General features: G+C 41.2%; 1 protein-coding gene across 2 annotated transcripts in view; it reads left to right on the top strand.

Moving 5' to 3' along the window:
• FER (FER tyrosine kinase) overlaps positions 1-27,734 on the top strand; it is a 373,188-nt gene that overhangs the window by 287,792 nt on the left and 57,662 nt on the right. For both annotated transcript variants that reach the window (XM_090038358.1, XM_090038357.1), the window contains one exon: positions 873-996. In XM_090038358.1, the coding sequence (XP_089894484.1) occupies positions 873-996 (124 nt within the window). The remainder of the gene's footprint in view (positions 1-872; positions 997-27,734) is intronic.

Consider the following 27,734-nt stretch of genomic DNA (forward strand, 5'->3'; position numbering starts at 1 on the left):
TTGCCCTTCACTTCCATATGCTCAGGGAAAGGAGGTTCTGGCAGCAAGGAGCAGGGGAAATGGCTGCAGGGGGAGCAAATGAAGGATAAGGGGGCTACCTGACCCCCTCCCTACCAATTTATTTTCCCAGCTGTAGCAGTGGGAGGAGGACAAATTGAAGGTAAACCTCCAATGATTAGCTTCTATACCTGGAAAATTATAACAAAACTATACATTTTCATGTATATAATTATTGGGGGGTCTTGTATTCAGAGTCCTCTTATGTTTGAGTAAATACAGTATTGTAATTGCTGACATTGTCTGTCTCAGTGAGTCTCCCTCTAGAAAGGGATCTTTAATTCAAGTTCTGACACAGTCTATAGAAGTCTATTAGAACTTGCATTTCCTCTTGTTTACTTCATTCTAAATCACAAGATCCATTTCTTAAGGATCTTATATCTGCAAATCACCTTTTGCATATTTACGGTTTTCAATAAACCATTGCAGCTAACATGAAGAACTTAAAGCTGCTTCTTATCTCACCCTGTTAAAATAAGCTATTTTAGTCCATAATTCACTGTTGTTCAAGTATATATTGAATACAGACAGAGGAAAATCTGATGTACCGTGTAATAAAAATATGGTCTTGATTAAATCTTGTCGTGCTTTGTGCAGTTTTCACTTAGGGGCACTTAGATCAGTATTTAGGGTAGCTAAAGGAGACCTCACACTGATGGGAACGTGTTCTATTTTTTTTTATCCTAGCCTTAGACAAATTAGTTGAAAAGTATAACTGATAGTGTAATACTTTTTGTTCAGTGAAGCATTCCTAATGAGAGAGATGTAGGTATCATTGCTGTCATGTCTTATTGTCCATCTGTCTATTTTTCTAGGAGGTGATTTCCTTTCCTTTTTAAGAAAGAAGAAAGATGAGCTAAAAATCAAACAGTTAGTGAAATTTTCATTAGATGCTGCTTCTGGTATGGCATATCTCGAATCTAATAACTGTATACACAGGTAAGGAAAATATTTATTTTCTGTGCTGCTAGTCTGCCTACTTAAAGGCCTAGCTAAAACATTAAATATATTAAAATGCTTATGGGAAACTAGAAGAGAAGCTACATTTTTTTAATAACAGTAATTCTGTGTTGTGAAGGCAATAATTACTATAGTTTCGGGCTTTTCTGTTACTCAGTTGAGTAACCGTAACTACTGCTTTCAATTTGTGTATTTCATTGCCAATAAGAATGGCTTTCTGAAAAAGGTTTTAAATTAAGAACTTGGTTTATATGATGACAAGAGTTCATGTCACAAGTAAAGAAACTAACTAGCCACTTAGATTAATCTCTTAAATTAATACACATGCATAACCTAAAAAGAATTTTTAGTATGTTTGCATTTTCTGTTTTAGGGGAAACTCACTGATATGTAAAAACATGATAATAGGATAGAATCAGGAATCCTGTACATTAGTATATCAACTATTTACTGTTGACAACTTTCCCCATAGTATTTCAGATAGGCAGCCTTTTACTTTATAGCAATACACTTGATTTTTTTCCAACCCTCTAGAGCTTCCTGTAATCAGTATCTGTAAGGCAAGAAAAGATTTGCGCCCACTTTTTCATCCTAAATATTTAACTTTCTACCATGGCACATATGACTCCCTTCTAGGGGCCAAAGCATCAAAAGCATGATGATGATTCCTTTATGGGGAAATTTTCATTTACAGATATGACAAGGCTCTTAAACTGTAATATAAACATTTTGTAGCTATGTTCTGGGCTGATCAGCTAATTTCATACCTACTGGAACTCCACTTAAGTAGAATGGGAATATTTCATGTACTTAGCCAGGCATGAATTTCTTGTGTATCAGATGGGTCAAGTAAAGGATTTATATTTATCTGGTCCAGGGAGGGTTCTACAAGTTCTGAATTTAGAAAACATTACAATATTTGGTGAGGTTAAGGGAAAGCATTCAGGGAGGTTAGGGGGGTGTTAGATTGTGTTAAACATGGCCACACGATCTAAGGTAAGTCAGGATGGGGGAATTGGCAGAGAATTCTAGGGGGACAATTGGAGTCCATGTCAGGGTGGGGAGATCAGGTGGCTGAGCAGAATCCACAGGGGGCTTGGAGAGGATCAGGGAGCAAGCAGGGTCATGGGAAGGATCAGGGGGTTGACAGGGTCCATAAGGAGATTGGGGAATCGGGGGAGCAAGCAGGTCTCCAGGGAAATTGGGGGAGTGATCCAGGTATTGGCAGGGTCTGCAGAGGGGTAGGGGAATTGGCAGTCAGAGAGGCTCTACGATTTTGCCAAAGGCCCCTCCAGGCTCCCCAGTGCTGCTAAATTTCCCCCAGTTCCACAAACTGCCCCCAGGGATGGTTTTATCAGTGTTCACTGGTCCTAGGAGCCTGATGGAAGTAAGTTGGGGTGGCGGGAAACTGGTGGCTCTGCAGGGGAGTTTGGTGGGATGGGGGGGCTCTCTCTTCCCTGCCCCCCCTCCAGAGCCAGGAGCTATTGTAGGCTCCTGATCCTCACCACCCCCAGATGAACAAGCACCCCCCTAGTGAATTAAGTCCCTAGAGCTGTCCACCTCTCCCTTCCCCTAAGTTTTATCAGCTCCCAGCAAATGCTGGTAAAACCAGCTCTGGGAGCAGCTTGCAGGATGGAGGGGTTTGATGGGCTCTGGGGAGAAGGTGGGTGGTCCATGGGTTGTGGGGGTTGTCTGTGTAGGAGCAGGGCAAGGGACCAGGGGCCTAAAAATAGCCAGTCCGTGGCAGCGGGGTAGGAAGAGCTTAGGGCTGGGGCCAGCAATTGTGCTTTTCCAATCCTGGGGCTGCACTAGGAAATGTACAGATTAGATCAGTCTCACAGGATCCAATCTAAGTTAGACTTACTCCAAGGTTGGGTTAACTTGGATCAGGTAGGTCATTTTTAGACCAATTTAAACTTCCTGAATTTTTGTACAGTTCATACTAAGTAGGAATCTAAGTGTAAGATCTGCACCTGGGTGATTTAATTTAGATTGGGTGGCCATTTTTCACATGATCTAACCTTCCCCAACCTCCTCAAGCCTAGCCTAAGGGTTCTTGCTTTTATTACACCAGCTGCATAGTTGGACTGGAGTTAGACAAGCTTTTGAATGCAAGGCATTCTTCATATTTTTCAGAGACATTATTTATGTTGTTTTGAGCTTTGCTACATATTCATCTGAGAAAAGTACAAATAAATGAGCTCTCAGATTCTGTACCCAAAACATTATCAATAAGGCTGGTGTACAAACTAACAAGACAGTTTTGTGTTACAAAAGAAACAAAGACCAAAAAGGATTACATGCTCAATGAAGAATGTAAAATGTACAATTTTGAAAAAAAGTATCACAAATAATGTGAAAATAGGATTCAAACCCTTGAATTACAGTTCTGTAATGGTAGAATGGTAGATTCTTTCTGCAATGTTAGAACAGGAGAAAATATTATCACAATATAAATGAGGGGACAAATACAAACATAAAATGTTTTCAAATGTCCTTATAGTTTTTTGACATTTAATTTGGTCCCTAACTAGAATGAAAGGTGGATCAAAAACGCCTGTTCAGATTTTCAGCAATTTCTGCAAGAGGAAGTCTGGAGATGAGGGAACACCAAAGCAAAAAGAAATAATTAAATATTTGGAGTATCTTTGATATATTGGAATCTGTAGCATTTGTTTAGTCTTATTGTTACTGGGAACAAAAAGAGCATGCAAAGTTTTCATTACATAAAAATATGACAGCTGAAGATATAAGTATGGCTTCCTTTTGGAGAACAACTCAGTGCTTTTCTTCAAACTCTGGAAGAAAAATTCCTCAGTTCTTCAGCTTAATTGGAGGTACTGCTGTGTTCACTGAACACTTGAGGGTCGCCCTTCTCTATCTGTAAAGGAGACTCTCGACTTTTATAACAATCATAATGTAAACTGGAAATAGTATTTTTGCAGTAATTTCACCTCAGTAAATTTCTAAAGCTTGTAAGCTCAGTTATCTTCCAAAAATTTCAGCCAAATTGTTTTATGGTTGATTTTGGTTGGTCTTAATATGAAGACTTGCAATATATAGTAAGTTTATCTTGGGTTTTTGTTTTTCCTGTGGGGGGAGGGAAGGGTTATTGGGGTTTTTTCCATCCTATATTTTTAGTGAGTTTTTTGAAAGGTATAAAATGTATATTTTGATATAAGATATACATTATATATAGAAAAAATGCCCAATTGTTTGAGATGGTACAAAGATTCTAATTGCTGTGCTTGAGAGAAGAGTATATTAATCAAGGATGGCAAAGTTGAAAATGAGTTAAGTAGTTCTTTTCAACACTTTAACGTATTGCATAACTCACATTTTGTTGATGCCATAGACTCATCAGACCTTGCACTATTTATAGTTTCCCTTTGCTTTTTCCACTTGAGTAACTATGGAAACAATGATTTGTTAGCATTAGTGGAGCTTTATAATATTCACAAGTTCAAAATAAAGGCAATTTAGACAATAATTAGGGTAGTTTGTGAAACGTAGGACTCTGTCCTGCTTATAACCAAATACAGCAGGTGGTATACTTAAGAGGGTTAATGCATGCACTTCCTATTTTTTATTGCTCCCTTTTTAACCTTAAGAATTCCTGTAATGATGATTGACTGTGGCAAAGACAATGTTTGATAAAGGAAAATAGTGTCTTGTTGAAGAAAATAACTAGTTTTAAAATTTAATCAAGGATCTAAATTAGATATTCAGCAATAATACATAATGTTATTAAACATGTAGGTTAGTAGATCAAAATATCTATTTTAGTTATCATTGTAGTTGAATGATACTTTATGCCAGGGCTGTCTTATTTCTAAGTGGCCAGGGGCTGCAGGCCCTTTGGGCCCCATGCCATGTAGTAGGTGCTCCACTGCTCTGTATCAATGCTTCTATGCCCTGCACATCATAATCCCACATGGGCTTCTCCGTTCTTTACCGCACCATGCGGTGGGCCTCCTCTCATTGTCCCATGCTGTGCTCCCCAGATCCCCTGAGCTCCCTTGGCCTTCTGGGCCATCCTGTCCTGAGACTTCAGTGCTGGCAGCAGCAGCAAAAGAGCAATGCAGGTTTAGGAGGAGCAACACCCAGACCAGGAGCCTCCTCAGGGACTGGTTGCCAGTTGTACAGCTCTGCTTTATGCTATACCTTTTGAGTTCTTTGAGATTTTGGCAATTAAATGGTAGCATATAATATAATATACATTTATAAAGTCTGTAAGTTGACAGGTAATTAGTTGTGGATGAGTCCTAAAATAGCTATGTTTAATGGTTTTAATGTAGGTTTATATTATGTACCTCCTGTTTTTCTCCATGTTAAAGTAGCTGATTATGGCATACTCTGATTGAAAGTCAGCTAATCAGAATTTTGTACCAAAGATTAAGTGACTAAATATCATTCAGATATAGGGTGGTTTAGTAGTATGTTGTTGTATTGGAAGCTGTAGAGCGATCGCTAGTTGAGCTGCAGTTCCAGTGAAATGATTTGCAACACTATTTGTGAGGGTACATCATAACACTGAATGAACATGTGCATATATATATAAATATATGCGTCCACCCTTGCCAGCTGTCAGCTCTCTAGACATGTAGACGGTGACTCCCAGAGCTCCCTTTCTTACAATTCTCTGGAACACAGGGGATGCAGTAATGCTCTTATATAGGTTGTGCAAGGATTGTGGATGTACACATTCTTATGAAATGGGGAAATAAGGCGGGTTTAATTTTTGAATAGCTAAATGAGAAGGGAGTTGTGCTTAATGACTTCCTGAAGTGTCTTCCAGCACGACTATTCTATGGGTGCGTCTACATGAGACGAGACACTTTACTGCACATTAGACTAATTAACGCACAGTAAAGCATCACCATCTTTATGTGCATTGCAATTACTACACATTAAATTCATTGAATGCACTGTTTGCTAGTACCAGTACTTATGGGTACTAGAAGAATAGTGCATTAACTAATGCACAGTAGCACACATAGCTACTGAGCAGGAGCAAATTGTAAATTGCTTCCAGTCATCCCAGGCAGCAGGGGGCCACAACTGCTGCCTGGCTAAGCCCCCAAGCTCCAGAGGGCAGAGGGAGCTATCGTGGCTCCAAGGGCTACTCCCTTCCAGCTGTGAAAAGAGCAGGGCTGGGCTTGATCCCCAAGAGACCAGCCATAATCTCCCTGCAGCTAGGAGGGGGAGGCTCCCAGAGCCAGGACAGCTCCCTCTGCCCCCCAGGGTTCCGGGCCAGCCCCAGTCTCTCTGTGGCTGGGACGGAACTGGCCCTGGAGCTCTCCCTCACTGTTGCATGGGGGCAGAGCAGGACAGGGGCAGAGCAGGGCTGGGTTGCTTCTGTCAGGCGCAATTTGCTCCCAATGCAGGCGCATCTGTAGATGTGCACCAGGAAGTGCTTTAATGAGCCTGAATTTCCTGTGCAGAAAATTCAGGCATAGTAATTGCACTTGTAAACATGCCCTATGATAACTTGATGTTGAACAGATTTCTATGATGATGGAACAACTACATTAAATGAAACAATGGGCTTTAGGATTATGAACAATAACAAACAGTTGAGAAAATACCTAGATTTGAAAATGAATGTTCCATGTTAAGAAAATATTTATTAAAAAATAGGGAAAATAATTAACTGGAGATAAAAACTGACTTGGCAACAGAATATTTTAAAATACTATGTCAGCAACCCCCAGCACGCTTGCCGAGCATGGCACCTGAGACCATTTTGCTCGGCATGCCACAGCCAGCCTCGGCTCTGGGTAGCAGCTGCGAGTGACGGAGCCCGAGCTGCTCCCAGCAGGGCTTGCAGCATCTCAGCTGCCTGCTGTGAGCATCCTGGGCTTTGTGGCTGGCAGCAGCTACCCAGAGCCGGGGCTGGCTGCAGCCAGGAGGCTCCAAACAGCTGCACCAGGCTCCAGAGCCCAGGCATCACTCTGTACTGGCACGTGCACCCGCGCATCAGAGCAAGTGGTGGGGGAGGGGATAAGTGCCTGAGGCAGTGCAACCTCAGTCCCTCGCTGGCTCCCAGCACAATGCTGGTGACTGGGCTCCGGAGCCCAGCACAGCTGTTTGTAGCCAGCCTGGGCTCTTGCCAGCTGCAGCAAGCAGTGGTCAGGCTCCTACCCTGGTGGTTTTTAAGAGGAGGTTAGATGAACATCTTGCTGGGGTCGTTTGACCTCAGTATTCTTTCCTGCCATGGCAGGGGGTCGGACTAGATGATCTGCTCAGGTCCCTTCCGACTCTAGAAACTATGAAACTAACTATGAAAACAGCTGCGCCAGGCTCCACAGCTCCAGCATCAGGTCCATGCTGGCAGCGACTGCACAGGCATCTCAGGGCAGGCTGCACTGTGCTGGGAGCAGAGGAGAGACTGGGGCTGCGCTACCTCAGGCCCCTCCCCCACCACCTGCTCCAACGCACGGGTGCATGCACTGGTACAGAGCTGATGCCTGGGCTCCGGAGCCTGGCACAGCTGTTTGGAGCCTCCCAGCTGCAGCCAGCCCCAGGTCTGGGTAGCTGCTGCCAGCCACAGAGCCCGTGCTGGGAGGCACAGGGCAGCAGGGCTGAGGGACAGCAGGGCTGCGGGGCAGGGGCTTTGGGTGGGGGCAAGGGGCACACACAGGACATCCTGCCCTCATTTTGTTTTTCTTGCATGCCAGCACTCCTGCACCTTCCAAGGTAGGCATTGTGGGGGTTTCCGGCACTCCGACCAAAAAACTTTGCCTACCCCGATGTATACTTTAGCCATGTAAGATAAAAATATCAGGTCCTAAATAATGTATCATTAGAAATTGTTTCTTTTATGTAGGTTGCCAAAAATAAAAGGACATTTTTCTTTTCCCATACTGTACTTCTTCTGCATTACTGTTTTTCTCTGTTTATGATGCTAAGGATCTGTTTAAAGTTACAATAGACATTTTAAGTTACTTATTTTTCCATTATTTAAGAGTGCATGCATTTGACTTGCCTTTATCAAGATACTGAAGATTGCTCATCATCTGATTCTACTGCCATGTATCAAGCTACTTTTTAGTAGTAGCTTTATTACCTTGGTTTGGAATTTGGCCTTTGGTATCTTACATTTAAAATCAAAGTCAACCTGTCATCTTGTTTTAAACTCACTCCTTGAGTCTCACTTTTGCTGAGACTTTCAGCAGTTGGGCCAAGGTAGCAGCAGTGTTGTCCATTGTTTCACATGTTCATATTATGCTCCAGTATCTCTTGAGGTAGGTGTAAGTAAGTACTTCAGCTGTAGTAGGTTTAAAGTGATTAATGCTTCATCTCAGTATGTGAAGATCTTTTAATCCATGTTCTCATCTAAATTCCAAAGATACTAGTTCTTTAATCTGGTACTAGAACTAAAGATAGAACAGAAGTCAGTGACTTGAAATATAAAAAACATTTTTGCATGAAGAGCTGTTGTTAAATTAAAATATGAATAGTGGTTGCATGAATACAGCAGTGCGCAGCCACTGCATATCCATTTAATTAAATTGAGCTTGAAGAATTGTTTCTTGCTTTTTAGTTTTTACCACATGCTATTGTTTAGATTTTTCCATTTTATCTGTTAATTAGAAACACAAGATTAGCATAGAGATGTGATAATCTCAGTTGGTTGGATAAGCATTTCTGACTGATTTTCTTTTCCAATATTTGATTGCATTTGTTGAATACATTTAGTTGTAATTTTATTTTTAGCTTCTTCCAAACCAGTCTTGTTGCAGTACAAGACAGAAGTGCCAGTATATGTTTCAGAGAATTTGCCTCTATTGTATGTATTTTTGTGCCGTCTCCTTCTCCACTTCCTCTACTACTTTTCTTTCAGTGATGGATAACAGGAGCTATGATTAGTAGAACTTGACTTGAAATTTAATTTGTCTAACTTTGATTTAAACTAATATCCTTTGGATTTCTTCCTTCTTGCCCATCACTGATGGTGTAGTATAACCTTTATCTATTTTGAACTTAGAAAAGTATATATCTATCTGAAATTTGTGTACCAATTATTGCTACAAACAATACATAATAGGACTACATAGAAAAATTTTCTGTCTCTCTCTTTTACATTGTTTATTTGACAGAATTTTGTCAGTTTCGATTTCAGTGTTCTGTCTGATAAATTGGCTTCTCCCTTGACCTTTACCAACAGCATAGGAATAGAAATATTTTAAAGGAATTTTAAAAGCTTTAAGATCTCACTGGTCAAGTATGTGGATAACACCAAGTTATGGGTGAGCGTGGTGATGCTTGAAGATAGGCTGCAGATACAGGCAGACCTAGACAGGCTAGCAAGTTGGGCAGGTCAGAACTATATTAGGTTCAACATTGAGAAGTGCAAAGTTCTCCATCTCGGGACGAACAATCCCCAACATACTTACAGGCTTAGTGGACCCTACCTGACTAGCACTATGACTGAAAGGGACCTAGGAATAGTAATAGACCATAGAATGAACAGGAACTGCCAGTGCGATGCTGTAGCCAGCAGGGCAAACAACACTCTGACAGGAATCAACCAATGAATCTCATGCAAAACCAAGGAAGCGATTCTTCCACTTTACTCAGCATTAGTGAGACCGCAGCTGGAGTACTGTGTCCAGTTCTGGGCGCTGCACTTCAACAAGTGGAAAAGCTTGGGAGAACCCAGAAAAGAGCCAGCCATATGATCAGAGACTTGCAAGGCAAGCCATATGAGGAAAGGCTGAGAGACTTGGGCCTCTTTAGAAACCTAAGAGGGGGCTTGGTAGCAGCTTAGCACTACATCAGGGGAATACATCAAAAGCTCGGTGAACAACTCTTCACCAAGGCATCCTTAGGGGAAAACCTGGAGTAATGGCCACAAACTCCTGGAAGATCATTTCAGGTGCAACACTAGGAAAAACTTCTTCACAGTCAGGGTGTCCAGACTGTGGAATAAGTTTCCTCCAGAGGTGGTGCAATCACCTACCCTGAAAATTTTCAAGAGGGAACTGGACAGTCATCTCGCTGGGGTCAATTGACCCCAGTTGTCTTTCCTGCCTAGTGCAGGGGGACTAGACCTGATGATCTTGTGAGGTCCCTTCCAGCCCTTACAATCTATGAATCTGTGTTGTATTTGGAGTGTGCTATGTCAGAAACTAGCTTTTTTTTAAAATTAATCCAGATAGCAGTGTGCCTTAAAATTATCATATAAACCTTGAACTGTGCATCTATGATATTTAGTATAAAATGTGTGTCAAACCCAGGTTATCTTCTGGGGCTCTTTTGGGCTTTAAGTGTAAATACCATGTGTGTAAATGCTATCCTTTCAGCTTATACAAAGGGTGAGATTACCCATTAGAGTTACCAAATACTAATTCTAAGAAATGTCAGTCTGTGTTCAATTTAACACATGCTAGTGATCAGTCACATGTTTGAAGTTAATACCTAATGTCCACTGCTCAGACCTGCCACTAGAGGGCTAGTGAACAGGCATGTGGCCAGGGGCTGCAAGTCTACTCCATGTCAATCCAGTTCACCAGCTCCCTAGCCACAGTATAGGCTGAGTACAAAGGGGGTAAAGGGTGCTTGAATTGCCTACCAAATCACCCCTCTGCCCTCCATGCACCCCTTCCCAATTGGCCCCTGTACCTCAAATCACTCCCCTACCTCCAGATCTCTGCCCTGCCACCCCAGTCATCCTGAAAGCAGCAGTAGCAGTGGGATGGGAAGGGGGATTTCCCCTCTCTGCCTGCTCCCAGGATCCCTACAGCCCACACCACCCCCATGCACCTGCATCCAGCCCCCACTGGGACTTGCAGCATTTCAGCAGCTCTTTGCCCCCTTCTTCTTGCTCCTCCTTCATTTGCAGGTTCAGCAGGGCTGCATTTGAGCAAAAAGGATTGGTGTGGGCTTCAGGGACCCCAGAAGCAGCCAGGGAGGGGGAACCCCTCTCCCCACTGGTATCTCTACTGCTCTTGGGCTGATGAGGGCAGCAGGGCAGTGATCTGGGAGTGGAGAGGCTGTTGGGGGGCCAAGAGGGCAATAGGCCTGCCAGGGGACCACTCTGAGGGCAGAGGAGATGATTTGGAGGTTGGGGGAGCAGTTTGTAGGGCAGATAGGCAGCAGCGTAGCAGCTCTCCACCCACCTGCTCCTCCTCACCCCTCCCTAGGGGGAGCAGCAAATTGTTTTTTTAATCTCAGGTGAACACCCAGAAGTTAACCTAGTCAAGCTGGGTAGCCCAGCTCAAAGACAGCTCTCACCCAAAGTGGTGCAACTGTAAAATGCCTAGAGGGCATCTGGAATCAGAACTTGTGGCAGAGGTGATATATTTTATTAGACCAACTAGGTATTTGCAAAAGAAAATGTCTTTATTTGCAAGCCTTCAGTCATGCTCACCCTATCTCAGGCATAGGAGAATGCAAAGACTGTAAAATTTCTCCTAGGTGCAAATGTAAATTCATATTTCACCTGAGAGCTAGATGTGTTGTAAAATCTCCCGGTTGGAATAGTTCATTTTTGCAAATTAGGCTCAGATACAGTTGGAACAGTCTTTTTACCTCAGAGTTGTCTGGTGGCAAGCAGGATATAGAATTGTGTTTCCTTCTAATTATGATGTTTCATATTTCACAGAAGAGTGGGAATATGGAATGCTCTCCTGGGCAGGAATTTCTTTCATGTTAAGGTGCCTCTGAGCTCTGTGAGAATGTAAATTAACTGGAACAACAGGCAGGAGCAGGGTATCAGCTTTCAGGTTTCCAGGTGGTAAATTTTACTTCCTTCTTGTAAAATTATGGTGTTTTCATTTTAAAAACTGACTAAAATTCAATATTTGCCATTTTTCAGATATATCGGTTATAGCTGTATGGCAGAGGTGATATCCTTTATTTAACCAACTAGGTGAACTGGAGGGCACTTAGAATTTGTTAATGAGCCTTAATGTGTGATCATTTAAGTTTTAGGTGCTCTTAACAAGGTCTAATTGTAATGTTTAATCTCACCCAAACAGTTGTCCACACTCTGAAGTTCAAAAATGCCTGATCTAAGTAAGGCCACTGTATGAAGCTCTGGCCTCTTAGAAATCAACAACAAAACTCCTGTTGATTTCAGAGGAACTTGGATTTTCCTACATAGCGTGTGAGCATATGTGAGTTATGTTTTAAGACAACATAACTAAAAAATAAACATATGTATTTGATTTGCATGAATTAATTTAAAATGCTGACCTCCCTTTGGCCTTTTTTTCTTCTGCCTGCTTCCCCCTCCATTACCTGTTTTACCTTTCGTCTTTCTAATTTCTGTCTATTTACACTTTCACTGACATCCTGTTACACTTTTAGGTTCTCTTATTCCTTGGAGTCTCAGACCAGCAGCAACTCCTTATGCTTGAAGAAAGGTGACTGTACCCAAAAGCTTGCCTAAAACTTTTTTTCCAGCTACTCAGTTGGTCTAATAAAACAACCCTGCCTGCCGACCTCCCCCCCTTTATTGTGTGTGTGCATGATATTGACATCCAGCAAGGAAGTTGCCTAGGGCCTTTGTACACGCCACAAAATTTATCTTTAATATGGCTTAAATGCCCTTTTCCACCGCTTTAATGGTGTGACTATTTACACTGTCAGCTGTGTAATGTGCTTTAATGATGTGGCTGTGTACACTGTCAGCAGCACATTGTGCATTAAATGACTTTGGGACGCAGCAAAATAAAACATGTCTGAGGTGTTTTAGTTTGCTGCCTTACAGCTGCGGAGGGAACCACCGGGCCCCATGCAGCTCAGGACTTGTGCAGGCAGCCCATGCAGGCAGACTTCACTGAAGAAAAAATAAAAAAGCAGTGAGCCTTATTTTTTTTTCCCTCCCTGGAGCCTGCCTGCCTGCTTGAGCTGTGCAGGGGCCCGGTGCTTCCCTCCATGGCTGTGAGGGGGCCAGTGCTTCCCTCCATGACTGTGGGGGGCTGGTGCTTCCCTCTGTGGTTGCAGTGCCCCCTGAGACCACAATGGCCAGGTGCCTGCAGTCAGGTGCTACCTGGGGGGGTGTCACCACCGCTGCGGAGGGAAGCACTGCCACTCCCCCACCCCAAAGCTCAGGGACCACTTGGCCTGGGAAACTTGCCCTCCCTCCCCCCACCACTGGAGAGGCAAGGAAGGATCAGGCCCAACCTTTGTATACACACCACAGAGGTTTATTTCACCATAAATTGAAGCGGCGTTTTTAAAAACCCACCACTTCAATTTAGGGAGAAGTAAACTGAAGTAAACCCCTGTTTGCCCTAGTGTGGTAAAAGGCAAGTCAAACAAGATTAAGGGAAAAGTAGCCACACTGAGACAAAGAAGAACCACCTTTGAAAACAGAGGACAGGTTAAACTAACCCTTAAAAGTAGAAGATTGATACTCATATAACATGAAACAGAATGACATTTGACATATTTTGAATATTTTTGGCCTACTTAACATTCCAGAAAAATAAGGGGGTCAGAAGTTTGCCTTAGTTTTGTTTTAGAGACTTAAGTCCACACTTGTGATCTAAAAATTGCCATTCAACAGCCATCAAAGCTTAGAAGTAGCAGAACTCACTGGGCTACTCCCTTTTTGAGCTCAAAGTTTAGCAGGTGCTTGGAGTCTATTTTTTGTGCATATCTAGAACTGAGCAGGCAAGTGTATATTTCCCTTTTAAGCCCAACTGGGATCCAGGATTGAGGTAAAGCAGTACCAAAGTCCCCCAACTCAGATTCAAAGCGTACTTAACTTGTATCTACTGTATAAGCCCCTCACAAAATGTAGTGTTACTTATTTTTCAAGTGAGACCAGGAGAGGAGTCACCTTTTGTGTGATAGCTTAATGATTATAACACTCCTCAGACTGAAGGCATACGAACTGACACAGTCTCCATCTCTCTTCTTGAAGCTGTGCCACTGTGCAGAAAGTAATACAAAATTCATGGGGCCAGAAAGAGAGAGTGTACAGGAGGAAACCTAACTCTTAACTTAATAGTTAGGACACTCAGCTATGTAAGGTTGAGAGCTGGGTTGCTTTCAAGATATTTCTGTATTTCTCAAGGGATTTTTTTGTTGTGAAATGTATTAACAGTCCCGGGAGCAGTTTCTTATAGGCTCCCAGTAGGCTATTATATTAAAGGTAGGAACCCCTATCACCCTGGCCATCACTTCTACTTCACTTCTGCTACCTTCTTCAGAAACCCCATTTTAAAAGAAGAGAGTCCTACTCAGTTCTTTGTAAGAGTAGCAGCACATAGCTCTGTTCATTGGAAGCATGTCAGGAACCCTGATTTATGGCCTGAATTCCAGAGGGGGTGGGATTTAGACTTCCCTTGTGTTAGTGTTTCATTTTAGCTAGCCTAGTTTAGTCTCTGAGCTTTAGAATCCAGTCTGGGGGACACGTGCCAAATTTGTAGATATATAAATCTGTAATTAGAGTTAGCCCATAACCTTTTCCAGTTTTTCTGCTGGAGGCAGAAGTAAATTAGTTGTAAGGGACTAATATTGCATTTCTGGATGAACTCACTAAATTTTGTTTTGTAGTCACAAACATTTATGAGTTGATACCCACTACCAGAGATGACCTGAGCAGGGTGCAGAGCCCAGGGCAAATCAGCCTGTTGCTGGGCCCCGCCCCTGGACGGGAGGAAGCCAGCGGCGGTGGGCAGTGGGGGTGTGCCGAGCAGCCCGCCGCACCAGATTTGGTGGCAGAGGTAGGGGTGCTAAGCAACTGGACATGAAGCCGGTGGAAGTGTGGTGTCACCCCAGCCGCTCTACCCAGCCCTGAGGGGCCCCCAAAGCATGGAGCCCAGAGCGGTCATCCTGATTTGACACCCCGCCCCAGGGATGGCTCTGCCCACTACAGTAAATCTATTTATAGTTATTTTGGAACAGTTTAGTAACTTACATTCTGGACTTTACTAATTAGTCAAATATTCTGAGTAAATAAACACTCCAAAATGATTTACAATATAATGGATCATATATATAGTCTATTTAGTTAAACCAGTTTTCATTTATATAAAAATAAATAGTGAGGTATGACCATTACAGATCATCTGCCATTCATTACACGATGTCAGCAGATGTCTTAGCCTCCTTATCCTGTTAATTTACAAATAATAAGCTCCTTTTTATTCATTCTAAGAAATTTAATAACATGGATATAACTCTCATTCCTTGCTTTCTCTTCTTCCTCAGTAGAATATCTTTAAAAGAATTTAAACTGCTTTTTCTGGTTTCTTAAATTACATTTTGGCTTTGTTTATATGCTGTTCTCCATTTTCAGCACCCTTGACACTGGGCATGTCTACACATGCTTTTACACCTGTCCAAATGTAATGCACATTTGGCTAATGTGTATTAAGGCAGTTTTGGCATGCGTCTAGACGTGCATGCGCTAAGGCACATTAATGTGGTGTACGGACTACTTTGGAACCAAAGTTAGTCCCAAATCAGTCAACATACATAACATTAATGCACCTTAGCAAATCTACATGCATGTTAAGGCGCTTTAGCTATTCATGTCTAAATTTGATACCTGCTTTTGCAGGTATCACATTTAGATGCAAATAGCCTAAAGTAGCCATTTTGAAGGCACATTAAGGGCATGAATGTGTAGACCTGTGCCCTTAATGTGCCTTAAAAATGGCTAATGCACCTTAAATTGGCACATGTAGACGCGCCCTATGATTTGCAAAAATTCCCAGAAAAATCTATGGGGACTCTTATTTCTGTTAGAAAAGAAAAGAAAGCATTGCACTCTTTTGACCCTGGAATGAATATCAATCTTAGGGCCTCATTTATTTAGAGCTTTTTATTTTTTGTTTCTTCATTTGGAGATGTATTACTTCCATTAACTTATACATATCTATTTAGTAATTTTTTCTTTCTTTGCTTTTGGTACTTCAGTATACAGTTCGACTGCTGACTAGCTTCTTCCAACAGGTTCAAATCTATTTATGTAAAATTTTGAGTTTGCATAATTCTTTTCTTGTGGCCTCTTACTTCATGGATAAAAAATATTTTAACAGTTTACTGAAGCAAATAGTTCTGTCCTGTTGATTTATACCAGCTGATCTTATATCAGTGCAGGAAAGCCCCCCAGCTCATCAAGGGCATCCGAGAATGCCTGATTGCCAAAAAGGCGGTGTACAACTGGTGGAAGGTGGGGTGCTATCTCCAAAGAGGAGTATACCTCATGATCCGGGGACAACAGGGCAGACCCTACTGTGAGAGACTGCGGGACCTGAACCTGTTGGAGAGTAGGTTTAGATTAGACGTCCGTAAGAGCTACTGCTAGTTAGGGTGACTAGGATCTGGAACCAACTTCTAAGGGAAGTGGTGCTGGCTCCTACCCTGGGGGTCTTCAAGAAGAGGCTTGATGCCTATCTGGATGGAATCATTTGAGCCCAGTTTTTCTCGTGCCCAGGCAGAGGCTCGGACTTGAAAATCTACAAGGTCCCTTCCGACCCTGATTCTATGATTCAGTAAACAGGGTTTTTCTTTGGAGAATTGTTATCAAGAGAACTGAAATATCAAAGGAAAAGGATGAATTGTTGTACATTTTAAACTTTATGTTTTAGTAAGATGAAGTATGTTTCTAAAATAAAGTGATATATTTTAAAGCATAAGAGCCTTTCTTTTCAGAATATTGAAATAATTTCCCTTCTATTAAAACAGCTTAATTAGAGAACTGCTCTTTGATGTTATTTACGTAGGACTTTTGTTATAAAAAGAAGAAATATTCCTGCATGATCGTGTTCTTAAAATTGCCTTCTTGAATGCAATGTTGAGCCTGATTTTTTTTAAACTAGAGTACAGTGTGTGTGTATGAGCATTTATTTCTGAACACACATATCCTCCTTTCTAAAATTTGTTTTGCTTGGGTTCAAAAAGGATTTCCATGGATTCTTTTTTAGATGATCAGATATAGTATAATTACAGCCTTGCAGGTTTTAATAGAAGATATTGGTTATTGATTTTAATGTAATTGGCTTATGTATATAGAACTACCTGAGACACAGTCTGTAAATAAAGGAAAGACCCAAAATTGCTTTGCAGTGGAGTACAGGGCTTTGGGATCCTTTCTTTTCCTATCAGTGTGTGATCTCTCTTCTTACCCTCCCTTAGTGAAAGGGTCTCTCAGGCAGCTGTTTGCAGTGCTAGTGCCACTCAACCAACCAATGAGGAGTTGACACTTCTTAGCTTTCCACACCAGGTGGTAGTCTGATAGTAGTGCTGAGAGAGGAACATATTTCTGCTTCTGCTACCCCCCTGTGCCTCCCGCAGCCTGCCTGTGTTCTCCAAAGGCAGAATGCCTCCAGCCATTGCAGCTGATGTAGTGTCTCTCTGCATACATTCTTAATGCAGCAGTGGCTGGTAAAAGCCACCGTCTGGCCCTTAGCATGTGTTTCAAGCAGAATTAGCCTGTGTGAGTGTGGCAGTCCTTTGTTAATGCTGCAAGGAATTTTTTTTTAATTGTTAGTTTTCAGGCTGCCACCTGTTCCTTGAAGTGTGATATTACTGGCACAGAAATGACTAACATGGTGCTCTGCTCAGACTGTTGTCATCCAGTAAGGGTCACAGACAGGTGAATGTTATCTTGTTTCATTCTATTTGTCATATAACAGTAGTTATTTGTTACACTGACATTGGCATATCACAGACTATGCTTCAAGCCTTAAAAAAATAGCTGTACTTATAATAACTTGCCAGAAATGATTAATTTTTAAGGTGGTTAAAAATAACTTTGGTGGTAAACATTTGTTTTACTGCTTAGAAAACTCCTCAATAAACTAAACATTTCAATTAGTGTCTCTCTCTTTCCCACCCCCTCCTTCTCTCCACTGCCCTTGCCTTTTTGCTCTCTTTCATTTATGTAAACAATATACAATTGAATTGTGCTTCTATTAATACAATTCTTGGGTATTTAGTTTTTTCATCATTTAAGATACCAAGTGAATAGGATAATTCTTGATCATTAATTATTTCAATCCCCTCATGTAAAATTTTTGCCCTCTCAGCTCTAAATGCTGCCTAGAATATGGAGACTTGTTTCTTCTGTAAATTATATGAACAGCAAAATTGCTATTATCATATCTGCCATTTGAAACATTTAAAAACCTTTTGGCAGCATAGTGCCATAAAGCAGCTCTGTGACTGAATAAAATGTGTTTGGTACATAAATATCTTATGAACATTTTACCCAGTGTCATACATTATGTAGTGACATGAATCTTTAAAATGCATTGGAAACTCTGAAATATATTCAGTGCTTATAAAATGAAGAGAAAGTGTTATGTTTACTAAATGTGTCCGTATTGTAGTACTAAGTTGCATTGTTTAATTGGATTTTACATTAAATTAGCTCAAATGAAAGTAAAGCTCATAATCACTGACTAAAACCACTATTTTGTACTGTGTAAATGTCTCCCTTTAACTCAGTTTGTGAACTTCTGTCACGACCCTTTTGATTCTTCGGTAATGGAAACTTGAATCTTTCTTTGAATCGTTTTCTTTTTAGATAGATAGATTCTGGATGTGCATGTGCTGTGCATGTGAGCAGAAGAGTTTTGGTCAGCAATCCCTGTCAGAGCAGCCTGTGCACCCTGAAGGGTCCTCATGTCTCCATTGAACATTCTAGCGAGAGGTAGGAAAGAACATGAGATCAAAAGAGAGAAAAAGATAAAAGTTCTTCACAAAGCCCATTAATCCATCATATAGTAGCCATAAAATTTCACAACCCTCAAATATAAAAATTGCCTAAATGCTCAGGAGAAATTCCATGAGTGCTCATGCTATCCTGAACCAGGAACAGATTCTGGATAACCTCAAGAGTAAAAACTGTAGGCATGACATACATTCATCTAATAGGAAGTGGATTGAGAAACAACAGGAAAATCCATCAAACATCCATCCAGGTCTGTCATAACAACTTCCATTAGCACTGCTCACCCAGCTTAGATATAGATAAATGACCTCAAGAGTGAAAGTTCATCACTTGTTCTTAAAAATATAAGTATTAATTATATGTAAATATGATTAATATTTTACAGTCTAGTGATTTTACTCAAATCCCAAATGTTTCTGGAGATTTAGACAGCAGTAAGGCAAGGAGGCTTTTGTTGTTGCTTGTTCTGTTTCTAAATTGACCAGGATCATGCCTTTTTTTTTCTTTTTTACTTTTGTCGTCCCCAATCTTGGGCTTTGCATGTCATCTTGGAAAGCTGCATATTATCTCTGCCTTTGCCACAGAATTCCTATCTGTCAGTACACCTATCCACAGATTTCACAGTTGACTACTAACTGTGTTTCTAATTCTCTGGGTGAAATATGAAGTGCTATAAAAATATCAGGTACTCTGGGGGCAGAAAAAAGCCCTAGGCATTACACATCCAAAATTAAGCAACACAAAATAGGAATTTTGGATTTGGTGTCTCAGTGCTTCAGTTTAATAGTTGCAAAATGGGGATAATAATCTTATTCAATGTTATAGGTTTCTCAAATTGGAGAAACACATCAACTTTACTCCTTTTCTTAGGTGCCTGTCATAGCCTGGGACTTTCCCTTAATATTGGGAAGACCAAGGTGCTCTATCAGTCTGCCCCAGCACAAGCTGCTTCCCTCCCCCACAAATTACCAAACTAAGATCCTGGTCTATAATGCAGTGGTTATCCCCACACTCTTCTGTGGGTGTGAGACGTGGGTGACATATCAAAGACATCTTAAGCACCTGGAATGGTTCCATCAACATTGCCTTAGGAAGATCCTTTGCATTAGATGGGAAGACCACTGCAGCAATGCCAGAATCCTCTCTGCAGCTAACATAACCATCATAGAGGCAAAGATCACGAAACATCAACTGGACTGGCTAAGGTGTGCAGATGGCTGACACTTGTCTCCCGAAGCAAGTCCTCTTCTCCCAACTCACTCATGGCAAGAGGATCCGAAGAGGACAGAGGAAGCACTACAGAGACCCACCTTGGTCAGGAAGCCAAGAATGGCAGAAGAGGAAAGGAAATGTACAACATCCTGGCCAACAGCTGTGCGCTCGTCCCCCGTCCCCCCCCTCCACAAGGTACCACCTGTCATATCTGTGGAAAAACTGGAAGAGCACAGATTGGATTCTTCAGCCATCTTAAAACTCACCAAAAATTCCCCCCTTCCACTCCTCCAATAGATATCATCCTCATATCAAGGGAGTAGCCAAAGACTCCTGAAAGCCATCTACAGACTACAGTAATGATTAATTTATTAATCTGGGTGAAGTACTCAAGTATATGTTGATAGAATCATAGAAATGCTCTTGAGGAAGTTATTTTTGTTTCCTTTCAGTGTTTAATTGATGCACATTATTAAATAGGGGTCAGACAATACACTGAATTGGGAAGATAAAAAGAAATATTGAAATATTAGTCAAAGTAAGTTGGGGATCTTGTGATCTAGTGTTTGGTCTAATTAAAAACTGTCATCATGCATATGTAAAAGAAGGCTGAATTAAGGTTGAGCTGACAGAACCTTAATTCTGTCTTTTTGTAGCCTTTGAGTACCTGATCTGCAGTCTTTACATTCTGTAAACTTATTCTTGATGTCTTTACATTGATATCTTTATGTAATTCCAGAGAGATGCTGGCATTCAGTATATTTATCCAACCTCTAGTCCACATGACAGGGTGCTACAGTGAAGCATGGCATGCCCACTCTGCACATGTAAACCCAGAAATGGCTGTAACATAGATTAGCATTGAGCAAGCACAAGGACACGCTGTCTCAGCTGTGTTCATTGGCACATTCACAGCAGCTCTAAGACAGCTATATTACATTTCCAGTTTTAGCATGTGCAGAGCAGACATAGAGTCACAGGAAAGTAGTACTGGAAGGGACCTGAAAAGATCATACAGTCCAGCCCCTTGCTTAAGGCAGGATCAGCCCAACTAAACCATCCCAGCCAAGTGTCTGTCCAACCTGCTCTTGAGAATCTAAAAGTTCCTCCTAATCTCCAATTTAAATTTCCTCTGCTGCAGCTTGAATCCATTGTTCCTAGACATATTGTATTTTACTGTAACACTCCCTCATGCAACCTGACATGATGTAGATGTGCCCTCTGTTAACAAGCAGGAGGATAAGATCTCTTCCCTAAGGAATTTACAAATTGAAGAAACATATCAACTTTATCCTGAAAGCCATCTGCAAGCTACAGTAAAGTTCCTTGTTGGATTGAGTAAGCATAATGCATGCTAGAATGTTACAGAGGAAAAAATAGGAGAATGGATCTTGATTTTTTTTTTTTATTTCTTGAAGTCAGGGAGTCTTCCCTTATATTTGCGAAGGAAGCACTTTTAAAGCATTGAGCCCAGTTTATTATTCTTAATGTTGGATGAAAGTTACAAGAACGATTGTATTGGTACTTTTGGCAAGTCTTATTTGTCTGACCACTGAACTATGTGACATATGGCATTGGTTAAGGAGGATATTTTGCTAGTCCTTTTTAGGGATGCTCAGGAAATGTGTGCAAGCCTATCTCGAGAGCTATCTTGTTATAATGTGGGGAAGGGATATCAAACACAGACTACACAAATCCAGGAGATTTTTTATCTTCAGAACAGAAGAAAACCTTAATCTTTCAGATATAAAAAAGTAAAATGTTTATTTGACTAAGGATTGATTTCTGATTCCTTGATCAAATATGTTGATGTTTTGTCTTATATAAAGAAAACAAATGGGCATTGTATATTCTCTGCTCAGGCTGATGTCCTTGAATGTAGAGTAACACCATATTTCAGTAAAATTGTTCCAGATGCAGTATGACTACTTATACATGAACAAATTTGCATTGCATTTTGCCTTTGGGATGATCATTTCTTTGAGTAAAGGCAAACTCATAGTTTCAGTAGAGACAAATGGTACATCTGAGAATATTATTATTTTTTATTTCTTTTTCTTGGTTAAAATAGTCATCATTTAGAGAACCAACTAAATTGAAAGGAGTAATAAGACATACATTTATATATAATCATGTTTTAAAAAAGGTCAGAGAACAGAAGATACATGAAATCCCTAGGTTTGTGATGAAAGATTTACTTGCTTGCATCATTATAAATGTCAGGGCTCATGGAACAGAATCTATTATACGATGGTTTGTCCATACCTTTTTATTTTATACTCATCTTTTATACCAACTTTGTCTTCATTTTAAGACACTTAGCTTGGCACTGTATTTTGGTTTATTCCCAAAGAGGGTGCATCAAACCCATCACAATCATACTAATGCATCCCAAAACTCATTTACGATAAAATGGTGATGAGTAGAAGGCATTCTATGCCTACCTCTTGCTCAGTTCTTTGGTCTTTCCCCTTGTTTGCCCAGAACATTCTGATGGCAACAAATTTTATCTTTCCACTGCTTATCTACATGCACTCTTGAGTGCACATGCACCTCAAGCAATTAAGCCTAAACATTTTTGCCCTAGCTGTCCCAGCCACCTGCGGAGGGTTTGAGAGTGTGGTCGGGGGTAGAAAGTTAAAAAAGATTTATTGACTTAACAAAAACACAACTACACGTAGTAACAAGACAAATGGTGACAGACAAAAGCAATTCACATCGGCAACTTATCAGCAGTCCCTTTGATACCTGATACACAGCAAGTTCCTCTTTCTACAAAGTTCAGCAAGGTTAGGCGTCCTTGAGCAACGCTGTCCAAGGGGTACCAGGAAGGACCCTGGAATGCAGTTCTTGGGCTCCTCAAGGTCCACTGGCCCACTGATCCAGGCAACAGCTAACTAATTCTTTTCACAGAGCTGCATCTTCCTTCTGAATGGTTTTCAAATATTCCAGCTAATTTATAGCTTCTGAAGGACACTGATAATGTACGACCACTCAGATTTCTTTTACTTCAACTGTACTGACTAATAGCAGTATAAGCCTTGCATTCCTTTGATAAGGTCATTTTAACTGTGCCACAGGGCTTTACTACTTCTAGGCCTTGCTAAATTTACTAGGCCTTGCTTTATACAAGGCCTCACTACATCTTAAACGATAATTAGGCTTTTAGCAACAACTTATAGCTTAATATTTAAACAAATACAGAAAAGCACTTGGTCTAATCTTCATAGAGCCTTTAGCAAGCACCTTTATTACACAGACATACTTTTTAGCCACACTAGCAGTACTCGTACTCTACTCCTGCATCCTGCCACTGCTTGAACTCCACATTAAGGCCATAACAAGGGACATTGACTTGATAGTTCCGTTCCAAAAGCCTTGGCTCAGAACAGAGTTTCTACTGTATGGCCTAGTTTATAATAGGCCTACTAACACTTCCAGAAACTAGGTTCTTCCTTTTTTTCTAGTAAGATCCAAGGCTGCCATAGTATATCACACAAAGTACACATTCCCCTCACTTTGACAAGGCCTCCCCTTTTACCTTTTGACATGACTTCTTTCAGGTTTTCTAGATTCAAGCTGTGTTCGTCCTGCAGTAAGACAATGCCAACTGCGTAGTTCCATTAAATACCTTCCTTGTTTGGAGGGAGAGTCATACTCCCCCAAAATACTGTATAAAGTGTTTGTGTCCCAGACCAGAAGAGTGAGATCAGGTTCCATGTTTACCTCCAGAATAAATCCATAGGGTCTGATCTCGGAGTGCAGGACTTGGCATTGTGCAAAACCCACAAGACTATGTTCCTTAATGAAAAGGTCCTCCTCATGATCAACACCAGCACTATTCGTCACCTCCTGAGATCCTCTTCATGTCCTCCTCACTCCTTTTGTTCTGAGACTTTGTAGCACATGCAGATCCTGTTCATGCTCAGCAACATCCCAGCACAAATACCCTGGCACCAACTCTCAGGTCTCAAGAGCCCACTTTTGTGGTGCCTAGAAAGTAGATTAATAAGCACTAGGGGTGTACAAAGTGGGCCGTGTTCGATTTGGATTTGGATTTGGATTTGGCCCAATCTGGGGGACAGTGATTTGATTCATTGATTCGGATCACTGTCCTGATTCAATTTGGCCAAATATGAATATGAAGATATGGCCATAGACACAAGCTTTGAATGTTTTTTCTACATACCTCAAGGTACCATGAACACTGAGATGGTAGGGTGGGTGGGCAGGCCACAGCTCCCTTCACCTTGGGAAGGTAGTCTTGTGAATGCCCCCCAAGTTTCTATGTTGGATTTTTACAGAATTGCACCAGTCCTTTTATTTCCCCTAAAACCTCTCTCAGAAAGCTGAACTGTCACTGTGTGTGTACTGCAGTTCAAAGAGAGCCTTGTCTGTTAACGAACATAGGACTAAGCCTTTCCAAGAATCCCCTTTGCTATTATTTTCAGAGCCAAAACAATTAAAGGCAATATGATTTTGACCCAGAAAAAATCTAATTGGAACCCAAAATATGCTAACATTTTCTACAATACTGCTACGGTGAACCTGCTAGCCTTGGTCAGAGCTGGACTCAAGTGATGTTAGAGGCTTCCTTGTGGAATATTTCTCATCCTGACTTCTACAAGACAGCTATCTTGAATTCCGTCTACCTCCTCACAAAGAACTGTTATCATCAAGGAAGCCTCAAAGAGCAGATGCTGTGTTTGATAAGGCATCCCTGCCGTCATTGTTTCCTAGGACTCCAAGACTAGCCTCTAGGTGATCTGAGCACTGCTTTGGCATGGAATATGGATAAGGACAAACCCTCAAAAGAGAAAGGGAAGAGTAACTTGAAGATATGCAACCTGTACTTCCTCTTCTTCATAGTCCCTAGCATTTTTGGATTCCCTGGTTGAGAGAAAACTGCAAAGCAAGAGCTATGGTCTGCCCTTTATGTCCTCAGAGCAGAGTACAAGTAGAGACAGGATGGTTGTGTGCTGTTTGGATTCTGATAGGGCAAGAAGTCTGAGCTTGAGTGCTTGAGTTATATGTGAATCTATAGTGGAATGTGCATATGGATAACACGTTTTGAAGAACTTGATCTACTTTTAAGTAACTTTTCGTTTCTTACCTAGAGTATAATTTTAATTGTTCCAGTTGTTTATTTGTCTGCTTTATTGATGTAACAGATTTAGTCATTCTAAAAGCTCTATTTCTGATTTTTTTTGCCGAAAAATACATTGAAAACAAATGGGAAAATTCATGGTTCTCCATTAAACACCATTGTTTTATTTGGTCCTTCTTTCTAGGAACTGTACCCTGCTCTTTGCAGGCCAATGCCTTTTACCCCCACCACCCCAAAAAATGAACCAATTGTAGTTTATTCTCTCCTACCCATAATCACCCTTCCTTGTGTTTGTTCAAAATCTCCCTCCTTCCAAGTCTTAATCAAGCATTATTCATAGATATTGACCACAATATTATTTTCTTTTGACCAGTACTTAAAAGGAAGGATACTCCCATCTTGAAACTGTGTATGCATACAACAGCTGCCCCTAAATTCCTCTGCCAACGTTTCTGTTTTTAAATAATATTTTCATATTTTAGCTGTTTTTTCCTCCATTTTGTTATCTGAACAACTTTTGATCAAAGAAGGAATTGTTAAATGTACAAAGTAAGCAAACTAGAAACAGAGAGAATTTTTTATCAGTCATAGAAATCATAGATGTAACTATTAATAATAGTTCGAAAAATATATCAGACAACTGCTTTTATTATTGATAGTACCTCCTCTAAACTTTGATTTTCTACTGTAGATTAGGCTTAGTAGAGTAATTGATAAGTTCATTCTTTCACAAAGTTTCTCCTTGCTGATCTTGCAAACAAAAATGGTCTTGTACGTTATATTATCAAGTTAGTTTTGAAATGGTGAACTATGATCTAGTTGTAAACATGCAAAGGGCACTGGAGGTATTTTAGTCATCACAGCAGTTTAGATATGAATTGACGTTCTAAACTGAATAACCTACCGGATGTTTATTCTGTTTTGTTGCATGTTGAAGCTCCTCCTGTTGTGTACAACAGAAATTCTTTACCTTGGACAGAAAAAAGGCAAGCTAAAGCTGTCGCTATTTCTCCGCTGAAAGAACATATTTTGTCATAGGGCTTTACTTTCTTGAAATTAAAACAAAATAGAATTTGCTGCTTCTTCTAGATCATAAATAAAGAGTTTATATAAGATTGAACCAAACAGCAAATTCTGCAGTACTGGATATCTTGGCTATCCATGTGTGATCCATGCCTAAGAAAAATGAATTATGTATGTGGCACTGTCTGATTAAGGTCTCACCCAGAACTATTTTAAGGGACTGTTTTAAGTTGGGTTTCATCTTTAACTGTTCAGCTTGGAATTCTCATGTGTCTGCTTCTAATTTAAAAAGAAAAAAATCAGTTAAGCAGTTCTGTTGTTTCCAAGAACAAAACTAGGAAAAAATATTTTGCCCATGTTACCCATGGACCTCTTTTCCTGGGACTGCTTTTTTTTTTAGGACTGTACCATTTACTATGATAATCCACTCAAATGTGGACCAGTCAGCAACTCTGAAGAACAGGAGTCCACCCATGTCCATGATTTGTAAAGACACCTTCAAATTAAGAAGCTGAAATTTCAACAGAATTCAGTAAGCACTGAGCATGCTATTTCAGGTCAGAGCGGGGTGGGTAGGTGCTAAACCCAAGCCACTGCCACCAGGGCTGGATCCAGCAGCGCTGCAGTGGACCCTCTTTTTTTTTTTTTTTTTTTTTTTGGAACAGACCAAAGGACCTTTTAAAGTTCCTTAAAGCAGGTGAAAAAAATCTCCCTCCCTTTCCCTTCCTGCTCAAAGGCGGACCCTCTACCCACTCCTGTAACCCCTGCCTTTCCTCACTGTCCCTGGAGCAGATAAGCACCAGAGCCATTCCTTGCCCCTGAATGGGGGATAGACTAAGCTGGAGACACCAGCAATAGCAGTACACCTGCTTCAGGAATGGCAGGGTTGGGGGGAACTACTCTCCAGGTACCTTGTTGTTGCTGTCCCCTCTGCAGCTGATCCGAGCCCCCTCTCAGTCAAGCTTGATCTGGAGCTTCCTCACCTCGAACAGTAGAGAAAGCAGTAATGGCAGGCAGGGGAGTGGGGGAGAAGAGGAGGGAAGGAAAAGGCAGATGAAAGGACAAGGGGAGAAGGGTGTGTTGTGCCTCTGAGCAGGAGGGGAAAAAGAAGGGGGATTTTCACCTGCTTTAGGGTCTTTTAAAAGATGCTCCCATAGAATGTTCTGCCCACAGTGGCAGTGGGAGAAGGAAGCTGGGAGCAGAGGGTTTGTAGCCACCCCTGCAGCATGTGTTGTTGTTCTTGCATCCTGCTTTAGGAAATCTTGGATTCGCCCCTGTCCACCATTGCTTCTCCCCACAGTGGCTCAGGGAAAGCATCCATAGCCAGCATTTGGCCCCATGGCAGCATGAAGAGAATGCCCACCAGCAAACGTGATTGAATCCCCACATCCACAAGCCAGATCCAGTAGTTCCATGATCTGGATCTAGCACTCAGGCCAGACATTGCCAACCCCTGCTGTAGAGCATTCTGCCCTCAAAGCATGGAATAAAATCCAAGATTCCTGAGTCCCACTATTCTTCTGCTGGCACCAAATATCTGTGAAACCTCCTTTGCCATTCCATTCCACATGACCGCTGTTGTTTTAGTCCATTAGTGCAAGTAGCAGAGCTCTGTTCAGTGGATCTAAAGCTTCAAAACCTGCTGATAACCCATGGCAGTGTCAATATAATGCCATGTTTCTGGGGGGCAGGAGGAGGAACAGTTTGCTTTAAAAATAGGAAATTACAAGC

The sequence above is a fragment of the Crocodylus siamensis genome, chromosome 3, assembly GCF_052110815.1.
Source record: "Crocodylus siamensis isolate JL-2025a chromosome 3, ASM5211081v1, whole genome shotgun sequence".
NCBI lineage: Eukaryota > Metazoa > Chordata > Crocodylia > Crocodylidae > Crocodylus > Crocodylus siamensis.